The sequence below is a fragment of the Arachis hypogaea genome, chromosome 16 (assembly GCF_003086295.3).
Source record: "Arachis hypogaea cultivar Tifrunner chromosome 16, arahy.Tifrunner.gnm2.J5K5, whole genome shotgun sequence".
In the NCBI taxonomy this organism is placed as follows: domain Eukaryota; kingdom Viridiplantae; phylum Streptophyta; class Magnoliopsida; order Fabales; family Fabaceae; genus Arachis; species Arachis hypogaea.
In genome coordinates, this window is record NC_092051.1 from 71,004,797 (window position 1) to 71,020,859 (window position 16,063).

At 33.9% G+C, this 16,063-nt stretch overlaps 2 protein-coding genes across 3 annotated transcripts; one reads left to right on the forward strand and one right to left on the reverse strand.

Moving 5' to 3' along the window:
* Window positions 1-2,523: 2,523 nt before the first annotated feature.
* LOC112758247 (threonine dehydratase biosynthetic, chloroplastic-like) lies at window positions 2,524-3,684 on the forward strand. The gene is made up of 3 exons (XM_025806864.3): window positions 2,524-2,644; window positions 2,932-3,066; window positions 3,150-3,684. The coding sequence occupies exons 1-3, from the start codon at window positions 2,573-2,575 to the stop codon at window positions 3,237-3,239; spliced, it is 297 nt and encodes a 98-aa protein (XP_025662649.1). The 5' UTR covers window positions 2,524-2,572; the 3' UTR covers window positions 3,240-3,684.
* A 359-nt stretch (window positions 3,685-4,043) lies between these two features.
* Window positions 4,044-15,585, reverse strand: LOC112754355 (E3 ubiquitin-protein ligase UPL7). Of its 2 annotated transcripts, XM_025801979.3 has the most exons (14): window positions 15,386-15,585; window positions 15,084-15,206; window positions 14,012-14,252; window positions 13,204-13,793; window positions 11,449-12,429; window positions 11,019-11,353; window positions 9,638-9,916; window positions 9,271-9,523; window positions 8,595-8,765; window positions 8,404-8,496; window positions 7,983-8,090; window positions 7,025-7,141; window positions 5,456-5,545; window positions 4,044-4,462 (listed from the first exon to the last, which is right to left on the reverse strand). In XM_025801979.3, the coding sequence occupies exons 1-14, from the start codon at window positions 15,407-15,409 to the stop codon at window positions 4,379-4,381; spliced, it is 3,489 nt and encodes a 1,162-aa protein (XP_025657764.1). In that variant the 5' UTR covers window positions 15,410-15,585; the 3' UTR covers window positions 4,044-4,378. The 2 variants fall into 2 exon arrangements, with proteins under 2 accessions (XP_025657764.1, XP_025657766.1); XM_025801981.3 differs by lacking the exon at window positions 7,025-7,141.
* Between the last annotated feature and the right edge of the window lie 478 nt (window positions 15,586-16,063).

Consider the following 16,063-nt stretch of genomic DNA (forward strand, 5'->3'; position numbering starts at 1 on the left):
TGGCGTTTTGAGTAGGATCGCCAAGAGAATGAACTGCTAGAGCTTCACCCTTCGTCAAATTGGATGACCGCAGGCAATGGCGTTTGATCTGAAGCAGAGGAGATCAATGACCATGGGCAATGGCGTTGATCATATACAGCCTACCATAGAAGAGGTCATTCACAAGCAAAGAAGACAGTGATACCAGAGTTAATTCAGAAAGACAAAGCAACTCCAATCTTCAACTATATTCCTATTACCGATTCCAATAATCCTAATACAATTCCGTATCCAACAACCTTCTGACTTTGCCTGACTAAGACCTGCAAGATAACCATAGCTTACTTCAAACCACAATCCTCATGGGATCGACCCTGACTCGCTTAGGTATTACTTGGATGACCCAGTGCACTTGCTGGTACAGCTGTACGAAAATGTGGGGATTCGTGCAGCAAAGGTCAACATCTGGGTATTGTACTTTTGTTGGCAGAAACTTGGTTAGTTGGAGCAGGAAAAAACAGAGTGTTGTGGCTCGAAGTAGTGCAGAAGCTGAGTTTAGAGCAGTGGCTCATGGAATATGTGAAGCACTATGGGTAGAGGAAATCCTACAAGAACTAAAAGTTCTCATTTCTCCACCAATGAGGTTGTATTGTGACAACAAATATGCAATTTCTATTTCTCATAATCCAGTGCTACATGATAGAACTAAACATGTTGAAGTTGACAAGCATTTTATCAGGGAAAAGACTGAGAGAGGACAGATTTGCATCTCATATGTTCCAACCACAAAACAATTAGCAGATGTTCTGATACGCGCATCAAATGCTCATGATATGAAGAGTTCAAGTGTTATTTAGAAGATATTAGTTTACATTTTTAGAATGTTTTAATTTAATGTATTTTGATTTTGTTTATTTAATTACTAGATTGGCCTTATGTGTATGGGATTTAGGGTTTTCTTTGTTTTAACCTAATAAGAGGTTATAAATACCTCCTTAGCTATTGTAGTCATAGTATAGAATGATTTAGAGGTTTTGAAAACCTTATTTTTGGTTTCACGATGAAACCATGGTGTGGATAATTGGGTTGAGGAGTTCATCTCTTGTTACATCGGGAAATTGAGTAGAAGGTTGAGGAGTCCCTTCGAATCAATTCCCAAACTATGGCATTGACAAGTTAGGTTGAGGAGTCCCTTTCTTGTTGCGTCAAGAAATTGGGTAAAAAGTAGAGTGATTCTCTTTGTACTCAATTTCAATCTATCATTTTTGGTTATATTTCAATTTTAATGTATCTTTTTTTATTGAGTTTGAATCATTATCTTCTTGTTTAACTTTTATTTCTTTATCATTTGATATCAGAACTCAGGTATTAGATTAATTCTTATTAATCTATATCTGTTCTTCTTTTATCATAAAAAAAAAGAGTCTAGTGTTTGTCGCGTATTTCTTTAAGTTCTTGTGTTCTTATTTTCCGTTTGCATTTCATTATTGTTTAAAAAAAATAAAAAAGCATAAAGTGTAAAAAAAGAAAAAGAAAAAGAAAAAAAATACAAAAAGGAAAGAAAAAACAAAAAGAAAAAAATTATCTTCTTTGTAATTATTGTCCTTTTCATATATTATTTTTTCACCTACAAGATTCGAGGACGAATCTTTTTTGAAGAAGAGGAGAATGATACGCGCATCAAATGCTCGTGATATGAAGAGTTCAAGTGTTATTTAGAAGATATTAGTTTACATTTTTAGAATGTTTTAATTTAATGTATTTTGATTTTGTTTATTTAATTAATAGATTGGCCTTATGTGTATGGGATTTATGGTTTTCTTTGTTTTAACCTAATAAGAGGTTATAAATACCTCCTTAGCTATTGTAGTCGTAGTATAGCAGATTTAGAGGTTTAAAAACACCTTTTTTGGTTTCGTGATGAAACCATGGTGTGGACAATTGAGGTTGAGGAGTCCGACTTTTGTTTCATCGGGGAATTCGGTAGAAGGTTGAGGAGTCCCTTCGATTCAATTTCCAAACTATGGCGTTGACAAGTTAGGTTGAGGAGTCCTTTTTTTGTTGCGTCAAGAAATTGGGTAGAAAGTAAAGTGATTCTCTTTGTATTCAATTTCAACCTATCTTTTTTGTTTTTATTTCAATTTCAATGTATCTTTTCTATTCAATTTCAATTCTTGTCTTCTTTATCTGTTTATTTCTTTATCATGTTCTAACTAAGGGATTACCCAAGAAGACTTTTGATAGCATAATGAGCAAGCTGTCAATGAATGATATCTTCAAGCCAGCTTGAGGAAAAGTGTTGACTAGATCAAATAAAAATCAAATTTCTAATTCATTTCATGAATCGTTTATGTAAATAGAATTAATTATAAATCTTTTCCTTTTTTGGTTTAGCTTAATTTTAGGAATTTTATAATTAGAAATCTTTTATTTATTTTAAGCTAATATTACTATTTTTCTCTTATTTCCTATTTTCTAGTTATTTCTATTTGTGTAATTTCTCTATAAAGAAAATGATTCCCTGTACATTTGATAGAATAATATATTCAAACACTAACTCACGGTCTCAGAACTAAAAGCAACGAAAGAGAGAATGGAGTCTTGTCAGCTTAAAACTTACAATCTCACAGAAACTGACTTGGTGAAAGATCACCTTCGTTACCTGGTAATTGTGTTTGGGACAAAATGATCTTTTAGTATAGTTTGTCACGTCTGCCACACTGTGCAAGATTGAAATACAATCTAAGCTAATTCGTTTCAATAAATCCTAAGCTGCTTTTTCTTAGTACTCTAGGTCAAATCAAGCAGTTAGCATGGAGAAAATTAAGTTTGATCAAATGTCTAATAGCTGCTCAATGTGAATTACTTTATTGCCTTGCGATAACCTTTTATTGCTATTGACGATTGTTTGCTATCATGTCATGTTTACTTTGCTTTTGAACTTATGACTAGATGGGAGGCCGTTCAAACGTTCAAAATGAGGTTCTTTGTCGTTTCATCTTTCCAGAAAGACCTGGTGCTCTAACGAAGTTCTTGGATTCCTTCAGTCCACGATGGAATATTAGCTTGTTCCATTATCGTGGGCAGGTGAGAATTTGTAGTTTCCTAACGCAAGCTAATTTCTTTCTTTTTGATCAAATATGATTGCAATATTTATGGTTCTTGAACAGGGTGAAACTGGAGCAAATGTGTTGGTAGGAATACAGGTACCAAGAGTTGAGATGGACGAATTCCATGATCGTGCTAACAGACTTGGATGAGTATACGCTGGTGAACAATGATGACTTTTACCATCTCTTAATGCGTTCATGGTTAGGGTTTTTATGATTCGTGCAAGATAATACTATCAAGTTTGTTCAACTGTTGGTTTCAAATATAGGATTCACAGGAAACTATTCAGTGCTCCTAATGTAGCTTCTAGGTTTGCGTTCATTATACTTGCAAAGTGACACTGAAAAAAAAATAAATAAAAAAACTGAAATGCCATATTACGAGTGAAATGAATGCAATCCTAGCTAGTTCTTGAAAGAGCACCAAATAATTTCAAAACTGAATGGCCTTCCAATATGCAGCAATTTGCATAATTTTTGTTGGCTATACTATAACTTTGTTATTGAACAGTCTCTTGTGTAAAGAATATGTGGATAGTGTTCATTAAGAATTTATAAAAATCTAAAATAATTTCGTTTTAGAAAGTTAGATTTACTTAGTTCAGATAATTATGCTTGATATACTTCAAATTCAAATTTACTAGTCAGTAGGACACTAATCATTTAAACCAAAATTAAAATTTATTTCTGGAAGTTCCATTATGATGGTTAGGGTCTTAGTTTCATTAATCAGTAGTAATAGGACCCCTGTTAATAAAGCAAGAAAAAAAAGGTTTTAAATTTTTAATAGATCTTTCAGCTTTCTGGTGTGCAGTATTCAATACTTTGAAACCTAAAACACTTATTTTTTTTTTAATGCAAAAAGTACCTTGCTTAAAAGGTTAGATAAATCCTATATCTGCATTTAAGTGAATAAAATAGTAAACGAAAGCTCGAAAGCAAATAAATCACATATTTTAATTGCAAAATGATCGCTATTTGCATTTAGAGAGTTGGTTCAAATAACCAGTCGTATACTGTTCCAATATGAACATACTACGGAAGTACAGAATCTCCCACGGATTGGAAGAATGGACGAAGTAACAAACATATCATCAACTGGCTGTTTGGAAAAGCATTCCTCTGGAAGCAAATAATGTGTTGCCAAAACGAACCGGGATTCAATTTCCTTTACCAAAAATTTTACAGAGCACTCTTGGAGATTCATGGCCTAAACTTGTGCTACCTTTATCTACCAGCCTTTGCGGATATGATACCAAATAAAGAGGATCTAAACTACCTGACGTGAATCAAGAAAGTTCAAATCCAGCATTTGAGGTAATGGCATATAGCAGCTTCGTTCTCAATGTGCCAGGTCGTTTGTACGTTGGAAGCTGCAGTCATTGTAATATGGAAAAATAAGTAAAGATTTCCAGTTCTTTTATTAGCTTGAAAAACTTCAAATAATACCTTTATATCAATGACTTTAATCACTACAAGAGTGCATCTTGTGAGGTGTACAAAGTCCACGTTACTAGAAAAACCGTTATAAGACATTTGATATGAGACATGAAAATACAAAAAGTTCAAGATCGCTCCAATGTTCAATTTCACAAGTTACAACTCACAACCAACATGGCAATCTTGAATTTCAAATTTTGGACAGCCAAATTCCAAGTACCATATAAAGAGCAACCATAACATGTGTACACGAAAAACTAGTGATCTATGGTACATGGATATTGACATGGACACAGGACACGACACGCGGACACGTGAATTTAAAATTTTTATAAGATACGGGGACATAGTATATATATAAAATATAAAGTATTCTTTTAGATAAATTATAATGATATTTTGGTATTTTATTGATATTAAAATAAAAATTAAATTTTTAATAGCCTTTTTTAATTATATAAAATATTTAAAATATTTTTTGTTTTAATAATTAATAATATATACTATTTCTAAATTCATTTTAAGAATACATGTTAAGAATAAAGTTGGACACGCTGAATGGTATTTAGGTGTGTCCACGCGTGTCCGGAGAACAATTTTTTATTTTTTATCAAGACACGGTTTGGACACAGAAGACACGCGTGTCGGACAAGTGTCGATGAGTGTTGTGTTCAAAATGTGTCCGGCAAATCAGAGAAGTGTCCGTGCTTTCATAGTTGGCGACTAAATCAGTCACTCGTATGAAATACATGTTAGAATACAAAATACATATTGAAAATGAGTTAAGATATATCTATACACAAATATATAGAAGTTTATTTTTGGTGTGCAGATAGCATTTGTTTATAACTCTAAAGAGATTGCAAAAATAAAAGGGAATGCAGAAATGTATCCAGACACCTATATTGTCTCCATATTAGTAGTACCTTAAGAGTATTGTAGCAGGTTGAAGCTGATGGAAGCCGATCCACATCTTGTCCTCCAAATGTTGTCCAAAGAGGAACATCACAAGCAACCTACGTAAATAGATGCAACTGAGTGATGCTAATCAATGAAATCAATGCATTTTGTCATTCATCACACATTTACTATTTCTAGGGGCCCTAGTCGGTATGAATTATGATGCTAAATGTAAGCCAGTGAACTGGTAAATTCACAGAAAGCTCCTTCACTCAACAATCATTTTTTCTTAAGGTCCAGATGATTGTACCATAGTTGCAGAATTATCATTTCATCATGTTAGGAATTAAAATCAAGGTCATCGTTTCCTTTATTCTACATCCTATTACTATAGACTCAGAAATAACTTCCATAGACTTTAAATTCTTATCCAGTACCATATAACAAATAAACAAAAATAAAATAAAATATTATGCAAGTGACTTGTGCTTGAGTTTAGACATCTTGTAAGCTGCAGCGGCCCCTCAATATGAACAAAAACCTGGGATGGTAATAATAGTTGAAAGGGGAGTACTGAGTTAGTTCCAGAAGTAACACGTGTATCAATCTGGTCCTTAAAGTGTCAATTTACTCAACTTGGTATCGTAACTCACATTAGTCTCTAGCCCTATTTTCATCATAGAACCGTTAACGGCGTGCTAAGATACAGTGACAGCTGCCATGTTGAACTCCTTAACGACTATCTGATGTGACAACTGAAATTTTTTACCTCAATTTTCTCTTTAAGAAGCCTTTAAAACCCTTAACTAAAATTAGGTTTAGGAATTTTAAATGCTTCGTAGGGAGAAAATTGAGATAAAAATGTTTCCATTGCCACATTAGGAAGAACAGAGTGGCAACCGTCACTCCATCTCACCGCATCATTGATGGTTTTGTGACGAAAACAAAGTCAAGGACCAATATGAGTCACAAAAGCCAAGTTGGGGGACCAAATTGAGTAATTGAAACTTTGGGGACCAGATTGAAACGCAAGTGTAACTTCAGAGACTATTCTAAGTATTAACTCATTAAAATGGAGTAAAGTATTCTTTCAATTCAGAGCACACGCAATTAATCGAAAGAGCTCCACGTGCTGTGTAGGATAACAATTATTTCCACACGGCTCATTTGGAGAATTTGTAATGTACTCTGCTAGAGTTAAAAGAGCCAAAAAACATCCCCTACTAGTTACAAGCAACAAAGCAGATGGGATGAAAGAGGTGTTTGCATGAGCATTTTCTTTATCATTTTATAAAAGATCTTTTTTTCATAGAAGAAAATATTTCACATTTGATAGACTTTTTAAAAAGAGTTCATATATTAAAAACGTCTTTTTGCTTCTATTTTTTTGAAAGTAAAGTATTCTTGTCTTTTAGAAAAACCAAATAATTTGCTTTTTTAAATAAAAGTACTTCTCTTAAAAGTTGTATCCAAGACCAAATGTATTTAAAATTTAATAAAAATCTTTATTTTCTGAAAAAAAAGGGTACTTTTTTCAAAGAAAAAACAAACAATCCAAACCAACATTGATTGCCCATCCAAGATCAAGAACACACCTTGTGGATTGTAAAAGCTGGCTGCAAGTATTTAAACCCAAGTAATGGAGCACGAGAACAACTCGTGACAAATTTAAGAAGCATACAGCGCTCATCTGGTTTGAAGCCTTTAACCACCTGTACATAGTGGTAGAAGAAAGAAAATGAAACCGATGTCTTAAAACTGGTATATGCAAAACTAAGTAGGCAACATTGCATTAGTTTTCTAAAGATTGGGGGCATTAATGTACTCCAGCAATACATTTAGACATCAATTTATTCCTTAAATACATAGATATTTATATTTGAGAGACAAGATAAATGTAAAAAAACATGACAACTCTAATGTTTTGCATATTTTCTTAAGACCAATTTAAGCATTTATTCTTCTACTTAAGGAGCATCGCTCAGCAGGAAAGAAGAAACCAAATCTGAATTATCAGGCATCTATCATAAATGTGTAAGGCTTTGATTATAGCAACGGAAGTAAATTACATTAGATTAAAGCTTGGTTTGGTAAAACTTTTTGAAGAGATTTTTGTGTTTTTCAAAAGCACAAACTTCTCATTTTGTGTTTGGTAAATCAAAAAGACCATATGCTTGTACTTGGAGCTTTTAAAAGATAGGAGCGCGCTTTTCAAAATTGGCTTGTGCTTATGAAAATTAAAAAGTCTCGTATAATCTCATACATTAATTAACTTCCAAATTTAACTTTTATATTTATGTCTATTATAGTATTTTTAAATTTTAAAAACTATTTTACCAAATACAATTGTTGCTTGTACTTTTTAAGAGTCATTTTTAATTTAATTTACCAAACGTAGATGCTACAATTTTTAAAAAGCTATCTTTTAAAAACCAACTTTCATAAGCTACTTTTGAAAAGTAAAACCTTTATATAACCAAGCCTAAATACAATGCTAAAGACTAGTTGTTGTAACACCAGAAGGAAATTGTTGAATCAAGTGGTAATCAATACCTCCCAAAAAATCTTGATTGTCTTGCTTCCCTCATTGTAACCTCCAGTGTATCGGGTGTTATTTTTCAAATCATCAATGTCAATATCATAATTGCCACCTGAAAGCAACTGCATTCTCACTAAACTCAGAAATCTTGCTGTCAAAATGAGTCATCAAAAATAAATAATTCATTTTTTGAGTTATCATGAATTAGTTGTTGTAGGCAAGGACATTTTTCTTTATCATGACATATTCTTTGCACAAATAAAAAGCTAATTTAATATTGGTAGCAGCATTTTCGAAAATGCAAAATCCTGAAACAGAAAATCCTTATTGCAATTTAGCAAAAGAAAATACTTGAGTGAACCCTCCCCACCCCAACCCCCACCCCCGAAAAAAAAAGGAAAACCCAACTTTTTCAGCACTAAGGAAATAAACTACCTGATTAAATTCACCGGCATTGAATAATTTCAACCAGGATGGAGATATAAGATCGGTTAACCCTCTATAAAATGCATTTGACAATGGCAGTATCTGCAATTTCAATAGTCACATATATAACCATGATACGACTGTCGAAACGGTACAAATCTGAATAATTTCCATTAGACTACACAAACTGATAATAAAACCTGTATGTTGAGTTTATAATCAGCCATTGCATGTATATACTGCAACTTATTCTCGTTTGTCACAGAAATATCTTTTCCACCAGACTTAAGCTCAATCACATGTCTTTTGCCAAATGATTCTTCAGTTACTGTGAAATCAAGACAGAGTTCCTTCACGTCACCCTCATAATTCTGCATGAAGGAATATGTGAACGTTGCATTATAATGTCAAAATGGTAAACTGCGAGAATTGAAATACGGCAATCTACACAACAAAAAATCAAGGGAAAAACAACCAAAGCCCCAAAATCAGACCTAAAATACCAATGTCAAATGGCCCATGTTAATGAATCTTTAAGGTTGTCAGAATAGTCCTTTTATTTTAGAAATATTACATCCAGCAACTAAACCCATCCACAAAGGCAATAGCTCTTTGAGCAAATTCATATATAAAATCACTTAACCTATAGTAGGATTGCAGCTGGATCAGGCTCATCTACAATGAGGGAAGTGCGCTGATAGCCAGCATCAACAACAACAACAAAGAGCCTTGTCCGACTAGGTGGGACAGCCAGCATCAAACCAACTCAATTTTAAAACATGATTCCCAAAATAATAAACAAGGCAGAATCCAGATAAATTTTAAAAAGACTCTTTTAAGACACAAGAAAGAAGTGTGGATCTCTGTTGGGTTTACCTTGACATACAAAACATTCCTGTATAGCTCTGGATCAAGTGTTGATAACTCATCAAGAAAGCTATACCGTCCCAATAGCTTTTGTACAAAAACATGAGAGAAGGAGTAATCAAGTAATATTCCTTCATAAAGAGCTTTACCAACAATTCTTCCAAGGAACTCAATCATTTGAAGACCATTATCTAAATATCTTGCAGATTCAGTAGGAATTAGAAGCCTATCGGAGGTTGAGGTTTGGGAAAATAATCCATATCTGAGGCAAACAGAATACATGTCAGCTTAGAAAGTCACTACAGATTCCTGAAAGAGGAAACAGCCATGAAATAAAAAACAAAAATTAAAATTAAAAAAAAAAAGTCAAACATACTCAGGAGCAAAAGCTGCTTTTGATAAGTCTGTCAAAAATTCCTTAGATAATCCACCATAGTCCAGGCCAGCCTCAGGAAGGCCACATTCACTGACAAATGACACATGGATAGAGGACTTCAATCTTGACCCAAGGGAATTCAATTGTCGGAATCCATCTTCAACAATATGACCCCGACATACTACTATCTCAATTGCTCGTGAACCAGGTTCAGAAATTTCACCAGCCATTTTTCGCGAGGCCTTATCCATCTTGATTAATTCGCGAAACATCTCAACTCTATTTCAGTGATAAACCAAGTGATTAGCTACTTTCAATAATAAACTACATAATGCGTTACGCTCCAAACAAATTATGATTTGTTGACAGTGATTCTCTAATGTCAGTGAACACCATAGTTAATGACTTCTCAATTTAAACAACTCTTAATGAATAACAGAATTATTATATGGTAATTGGTAAAGAGACCCAAAAAGGTTTTTCTCAATTTACTCCACTAAGAAACCAAAACATGATCACATTTCTTGATCTAGATCTTGGACATGGCAAAGGAAATTTAGTGCTCCTATATTTTTAGAGGACTTTCCCTCTCAAAACATGGTGAGAGATAGGAAAGCTACACTTCAACGATCTTTTGTTTGGCTTTTGGTTTTTGTATGGAGGATCTCTTATCCTCTCATCTTATTTTAATATTCTTCTCCCAATCTTAATGGTATTCTTCTTTTATCAAACAACAACAACAACAACAACAAGAATAACAATAACAACAACAATAACAATAACAATAACAATAATAATAATCAGAAGAATAAGACAAATAGGTTCCTGAAGAATTTTGCGATAACTTATAGATATTTAACGGAAAAAAAAGTAACAGCAAGTCCTTGAGAAAACTTTGCCACAGATTTGTAGGTGTCCCTGAAGGAAAAAGAATACCATGCAAGTCCCTAAAGAATTGTAGAGCTAGACTTATAGGTCTTTGGTGGAATGGAATGACAGAAGGGTCCAACAAGTCTAGTGTTATAATTTTTCAGGATCTATAAGTTGATAATTGCAATTTTTCAGAAACTTATAGGTACTCTTTTTTATTAAGACCTATAAGTTCATCACAAAATTTACTCAGGAAGTTACTTGGTATTTTTTTTTTTTGGTAGTAATCTATATGTCCATAGCAAAATTTTTCAGGGACCTACTTGTCTTGTTACTCTAATAACAATAATAAATCATGTTGGCTGTATTCCCCAGTCATCAGCTTTTCTTTACCAAGGTCTTATCCTTCTAAAACAGCAACTGAAATAAGTATAAAAGTACAAGAACGGTGCCAAACAGAATTTATGTCAAGAAGTAAAAGTCATGTTATGGTCAACTAGTTAGTAGTTACCTTTCTTCAAAAGGGAAAACATGAGGGGTAATGATGATAACAGAACCTGCACTCAGGGAAGCTGATGAATCATCAAATCTTAGGTTGGCTGATAAAACTTCATGGGTTCTGGCAGCAACTGCAATTGGTGGCCGGCTTTTTCTAGCGGGAGCAAGCCACAAATCAGGAGGACAAAATGGGTGTCTACAATCCCTTTCATACATTAAATGTAAGCATCTGATAGCACAATCCATGAGAGGCTTATTATGAGAACCACTACCATGGGACAAACCATTATACACTAGGGTATTTAGCATTGACGCAATTCTTCGTTGTTGCTCTAATCTGAATGGAACCTAACAATGTTATTAAAATGCTCCGTGATAGTTAGTTTCTGAAAATATGAACTAATCCATAAAATGACAAGTCCAAGAAGAAAGCATGTACATACTTGTTTCTCATAGAACTCTATGTCATCAAGAACAGAAAGCAGGTGAGAATAGGTTGCACAGAAGAGATGAAGCACAGAAAACATATCCTTTGGAATCCCTTGTGGGCCATGCCTCATAGGTTCTACGTCCCATAGCTCTAGTGAATCTTCATTCTCTCTGCTGGGCTCAGAATAACTGCCAACAGGATCTGTAACATCACTTGCAGCTTGTGACTTACCTGTAAACTTCTGAAGAACATTGACCCACCTATTACCCCCATCTTTACTTATCTGTTTTTGAATCTTCTCAAACGTTTTATGTTTGGCATTCCCACTTGTGTGATAAACAGATATATGTTTGTCTCCAGAAAAAAGGGAAACCTCCAGTACCTCCCACAATTGGAGAATAAATCCAGGAGTGAAGGACAGCATGTTGAGAACTGGTAATGAGCCACGAATTGGACTCAAGGTTGAAAATACTCTAAGCAAATTAGAATAAAATAGTGCAACATCAAACAAATCTAGTTTCTTAAGACATGGCAGACGATTTGACTGTGGAGTCTCAACCTTGTTGGTGCCATCTCTATTTATTGAAGCCAAAAGATTTGTAAGATGTGACAGCTGAGTAACAGGCCTAAATTGATCCATGTATGACATTATTAATGACTCATAGGTTGCTTCACCATCATACATAACTGTACCAACTGGATCTGTTGACGTTCCAGCATCAGTTTGAACGGTTTTTCTTTTCTTTCGCATCCATCCAATATTATCAAGATGAGCAAGTAGGCTTTCTGCTAAAGTTATAACAACATGAACGTACAATGCATAGTCCAAACCTTGATTCAAGGATCTAGCATTCACAGAACCATTCTCATTTCCTGTTGCTAGACATATAATGTTAGTGAGAGCCCAACCAACTGGAGGAATTTCCCTGAAAGCAACAAGATTATCTGACTGTACTAACTCTGACATCTCCATTAAAACTTTCTCTTTCAAAATCTGTCATTGCCTGTCAGAGTTTGATCAGTTCTGATATGTTTGATACTTTGAATCAAATCAAAATGTTGATCTTATTCACTTGAGGAGAGTGTTTAAAGTAAGTAATATGCATGAGCAAATAATTTGAATATAAACTAAAGATGTTTCCTTTCACCATCAATATAAAAATAATAATATAACTGGGGAGAAGCAGTAACATATTTGAAAGTGAAAGTAACCTGTGCACCATTATTTTACGTTTCTTTTTTTTTTCTGGAGAAAAAATAAATTATTATAGAGAGAAGTAAACAACTTAAAAATCATTGAAAGTTTTTATGACAGTAAAGTATTGATCTCTATTTTTATATATAAAATAACATGAATGAAATACTAAATTGCATATAAAAAATAAAATAAATAAATAAAAAATAGCAGAACAACCATTTAAATTGTCATAATTTTAATACCAAATGAAAAACATTACGAAACAGAAAATTGAGTTATTAAGCAAGAAAGATCCATCTTTAGCGTAGAAAACATTAAACTCAACATCAAAGAAATCACATTTGCAGAGAAGTTAAATGCGCATGTGCAATCATCAATTCTGCGGGTCAAACTTTGGCACTTCATACATTAGACTAGACAAATATGGATTATGTAATCCCTTAGTAAGGCCTCCAAAATTAGAAGTACAAAACTTGTACCGATAAGAAAACAGTGAAAGAGACCATGTTGTCACTAAAACAAAACAGTACACAGACAAACTTGCAGCTTAAATCGAGTTGTAATGCTTACCAATAGAGTCTTGAAGCATGGGAATAAAATTGATTTGTGCCTTAATGCAGGTTGAAGAACAGATGGTAAATGTTGTAGAAGCGAAGGAATAGTCAGTAAATAGACAATGTACTGCTTAGTGGCATGGTTGTGATCCAGCATATCAGGCCCAATTACATCGATGTTTGTCAGATAAAATGGACGCACGGCTAAAGTTATCGCACTTGCAGTAATAAAAAAAAGTTCATCTGCCGGGATGATATTTTTTGTCTGGCAAGAATAATTATCAAGTGCAGTTATATATCTAGCAATAGATACATAACTACCACTTTTATTACTCCCAATGAACTGAATTAAATCCTTCGCTGCTAAATCTGCATCTTGACGATTGTCATCAACAATGCCTTTCCATCCTTTTGGATCAGTAAACATGACCAAGAGACGCATTGCAAGTGATGTCACAATATTTAAATTCTGAGCACCTGAAATGCATTCACTGAACTCTGAAAGAATGGAGAAACCGAGAGAAGTTAGCCTCCGTGCCTGGTAAATCCATATTCTTCTCTCTTCAGGCGTACCAATAGCGAGAAAGCAAAAGTTCTGCTTTGAATCTAGAATCACATATGCATCCATTAATAATATATTTCATAGGTGTGTTAAACAAGAAAAATAAAAATGGGTCGTTAGACCTCTCAAAGCTGAGAAAAAATAATAAAGCAACCAAAACATCTTGATAGTCCTATTTGGCATGCATCACATTGAAATGCTTGACATAGTTGGAATGTGAACTGAAAGTCCAATGAATAAACATTTAAATGACAGGATATACCTGAAGAGTTCATGCTTTCCAATAAGATGGTGAAGCAAATCTTCATGGAGTGTATTTTCTTGCTTTGGGCTATCTGAAGCCAGGTTGAGAATCGGGTTATAAAGAAAAGAAATGGTCTCAATAAATTGTTTGAAATCCATATGGCTGTCCTTGCAGCAGTATAATTATTCACCAATTTCTCCCACTCCTGCTGAAGCTGCAGAGCAACCATCTTTGTGACCTTGAAGCGCCTCCATACTCTCTATGAATGAGAAGAATAAAATAAAGGATATTATCCATTTTGATATAAATGACAACTATCAAAATGCCAATAATAGAGTGAACTAAAATTTCATACTTAAAGATGCAATTTTTTATTTTCCTTTGATGTAACTATATTCGAAGAGGAACTTTGGAGCAATGGTTGAGTTGTTTCCATATGATTGCAAGGTCATGGGTTCAAACCACCACTGATGCAACTATCAGGTTAGACTGCCTGCATTACACCTTTTGGGTGCTGCCTTTCCATGGTTCCTACATTAACATGGGATGCTTGTGGATCGGGCTTTCCTTTTCTCTTATGCAACTATATTCGGTCATTTCCCCAATACAACAGCAGCTAAGTCTGCTCCTACTAAGTGAAGTAGACAACGTGGACTAGATGTTGTGATAGTGTTAGCCGTAAATCATATTTACATTTAAATCATTAACAATTAAATGGTTGTCTAATAATCGCCCATATGATTTTTCAGTCTCGCATTACGCCAAACAATTCGGTTACCCTTTATAAGAGCTACCCTCCTTAGTAGGCCCTTGTCAGGCCTTCAAAAAGCTAATTCCCTTCAATGGTTGCACACAATGCAATGAATAACTGTACACAAAAGCATCAAGTAAAGTAATGTTCAAACACAACTAGAATTCAACGTTATGTTTCACCTCGCATTCCTTGGTATCTCTAAACAACAAGGAATTACCTTGAATAACATGCTCCCTAGTGCCGGAAAATGGGCAATTATGGGTCTAAGAACTACAAAACACAAACTAAAAAATAAAACAAAAAAGAAAATGAAATAATTGAGATTTGAAGGAACACCTGAATCAAGAGAGCAGCAGCAGCAGCTCGTTTAGCATGATTGCGAAGCTCTCTTTCTCTGTTAACCTTTTCAAGAAGCACATCTCTTGTTATCTCCTTCGCACTTGCTCCTCTCAGCGACACCTGACAAACATTCCATTCAATTAATCATTCATTCTCAGTTTCATTTTCCGCTCCATTCAATGCATGATTCGAAACCATACAAAAGGGTAACATTCTAAACCCAACTACTACAGTTTTGTATTTTCTTTCAGGGAAATTGGGGAAGAAAATTCCCTCCTCAACCGACAAATGAAGCGTACCTGCTGTTTACGAGTTCCGTCCATGGAAATCCGAAATCGAATCAATTAGGTTCTCGTAACGCATCTGAGCCTTCAATCGCATTAGATTTTCTGTAAGCCTGAATTTTACTCCACCCTCTCTTGTTGCACTCGAAAGTAATAATAATAATAATAATAATAATAATGTTTTCTGTGTTGTGACAAAAAGTAAAGCCTTGTATAAATAGGGGCATAGATTGAGACTTTTTATACAATAACAAGAAGTAATAAAATACTTTTTTTTTTTTTATGTTGTAATACTTCTTTCTCTCTTTTTATATTTATTAATTTTTGTTACTTCTTTATTTATTTATTTAGTTATTTTATAACACGTTATCAGCACGAAGCTCTAACGAAGTTTTAGAAAGACTTCAGATAACAAATTTTATTATGTCAAAATTCTTTCATCTTGAATATAATGCTTTTGATATATCTAAAAACAAATATTTATCATAAATACTAGATGCTAAAATCCTTCTTGATTCAATGGATCTTGAAGACACCATTAAGGCTGAAAATAATACATCCCAGAATGATAAAAGCTAAAGCCATAATTTCCTTCGTCGTCATCTTGACGTATGATTGAAAAATGAATACCCCACATTAAAAGATCCTGTAGATCTGTGGAAAGACTTTGAAGAAAGGTATAATCATGTGATA

Coding starts and splice junctions, on each gene's coding strand:
- LOC112758247 (XM_025806864.3), top strand. CDS start 2,573: ATGGAGTCTTGTCAGCTTAAAACTTACAATCTCACAGAAACTGACTTG. Junction 2,645..2,931: donor AAGATCACCTTCGTTACCTG/GTAATTGTGTTT, acceptor ACTTATGACTAG/ATGGGAGGCCGTTCAAACGT. Junction 3,067..3,149: donor TGTTCCATTATCGTGGGCAG/GTGAGAATTTGT, acceptor GTTCTTGAACAG/GGTGAAACTGGAGCAAATGT.
- LOC112754355 (XM_025801979.3), bottom strand. CDS start 15,409: ATGGACGGAACTCGTAAACAGCAG. Junction 8,766..9,270: donor GGAATGTTTTGTATGTCAAG/GTAAACCCAACA, acceptor TCCTTCATGCAG/AATTATGAGGGTGACGTGAA. Junction 5,546..7,024: donor CAGCTTTTACAATCCACAAG/GTGTGTTCTTGA, acceptor CTATTTACGTAG/GTTGCTTGTGATGTTCCTCT.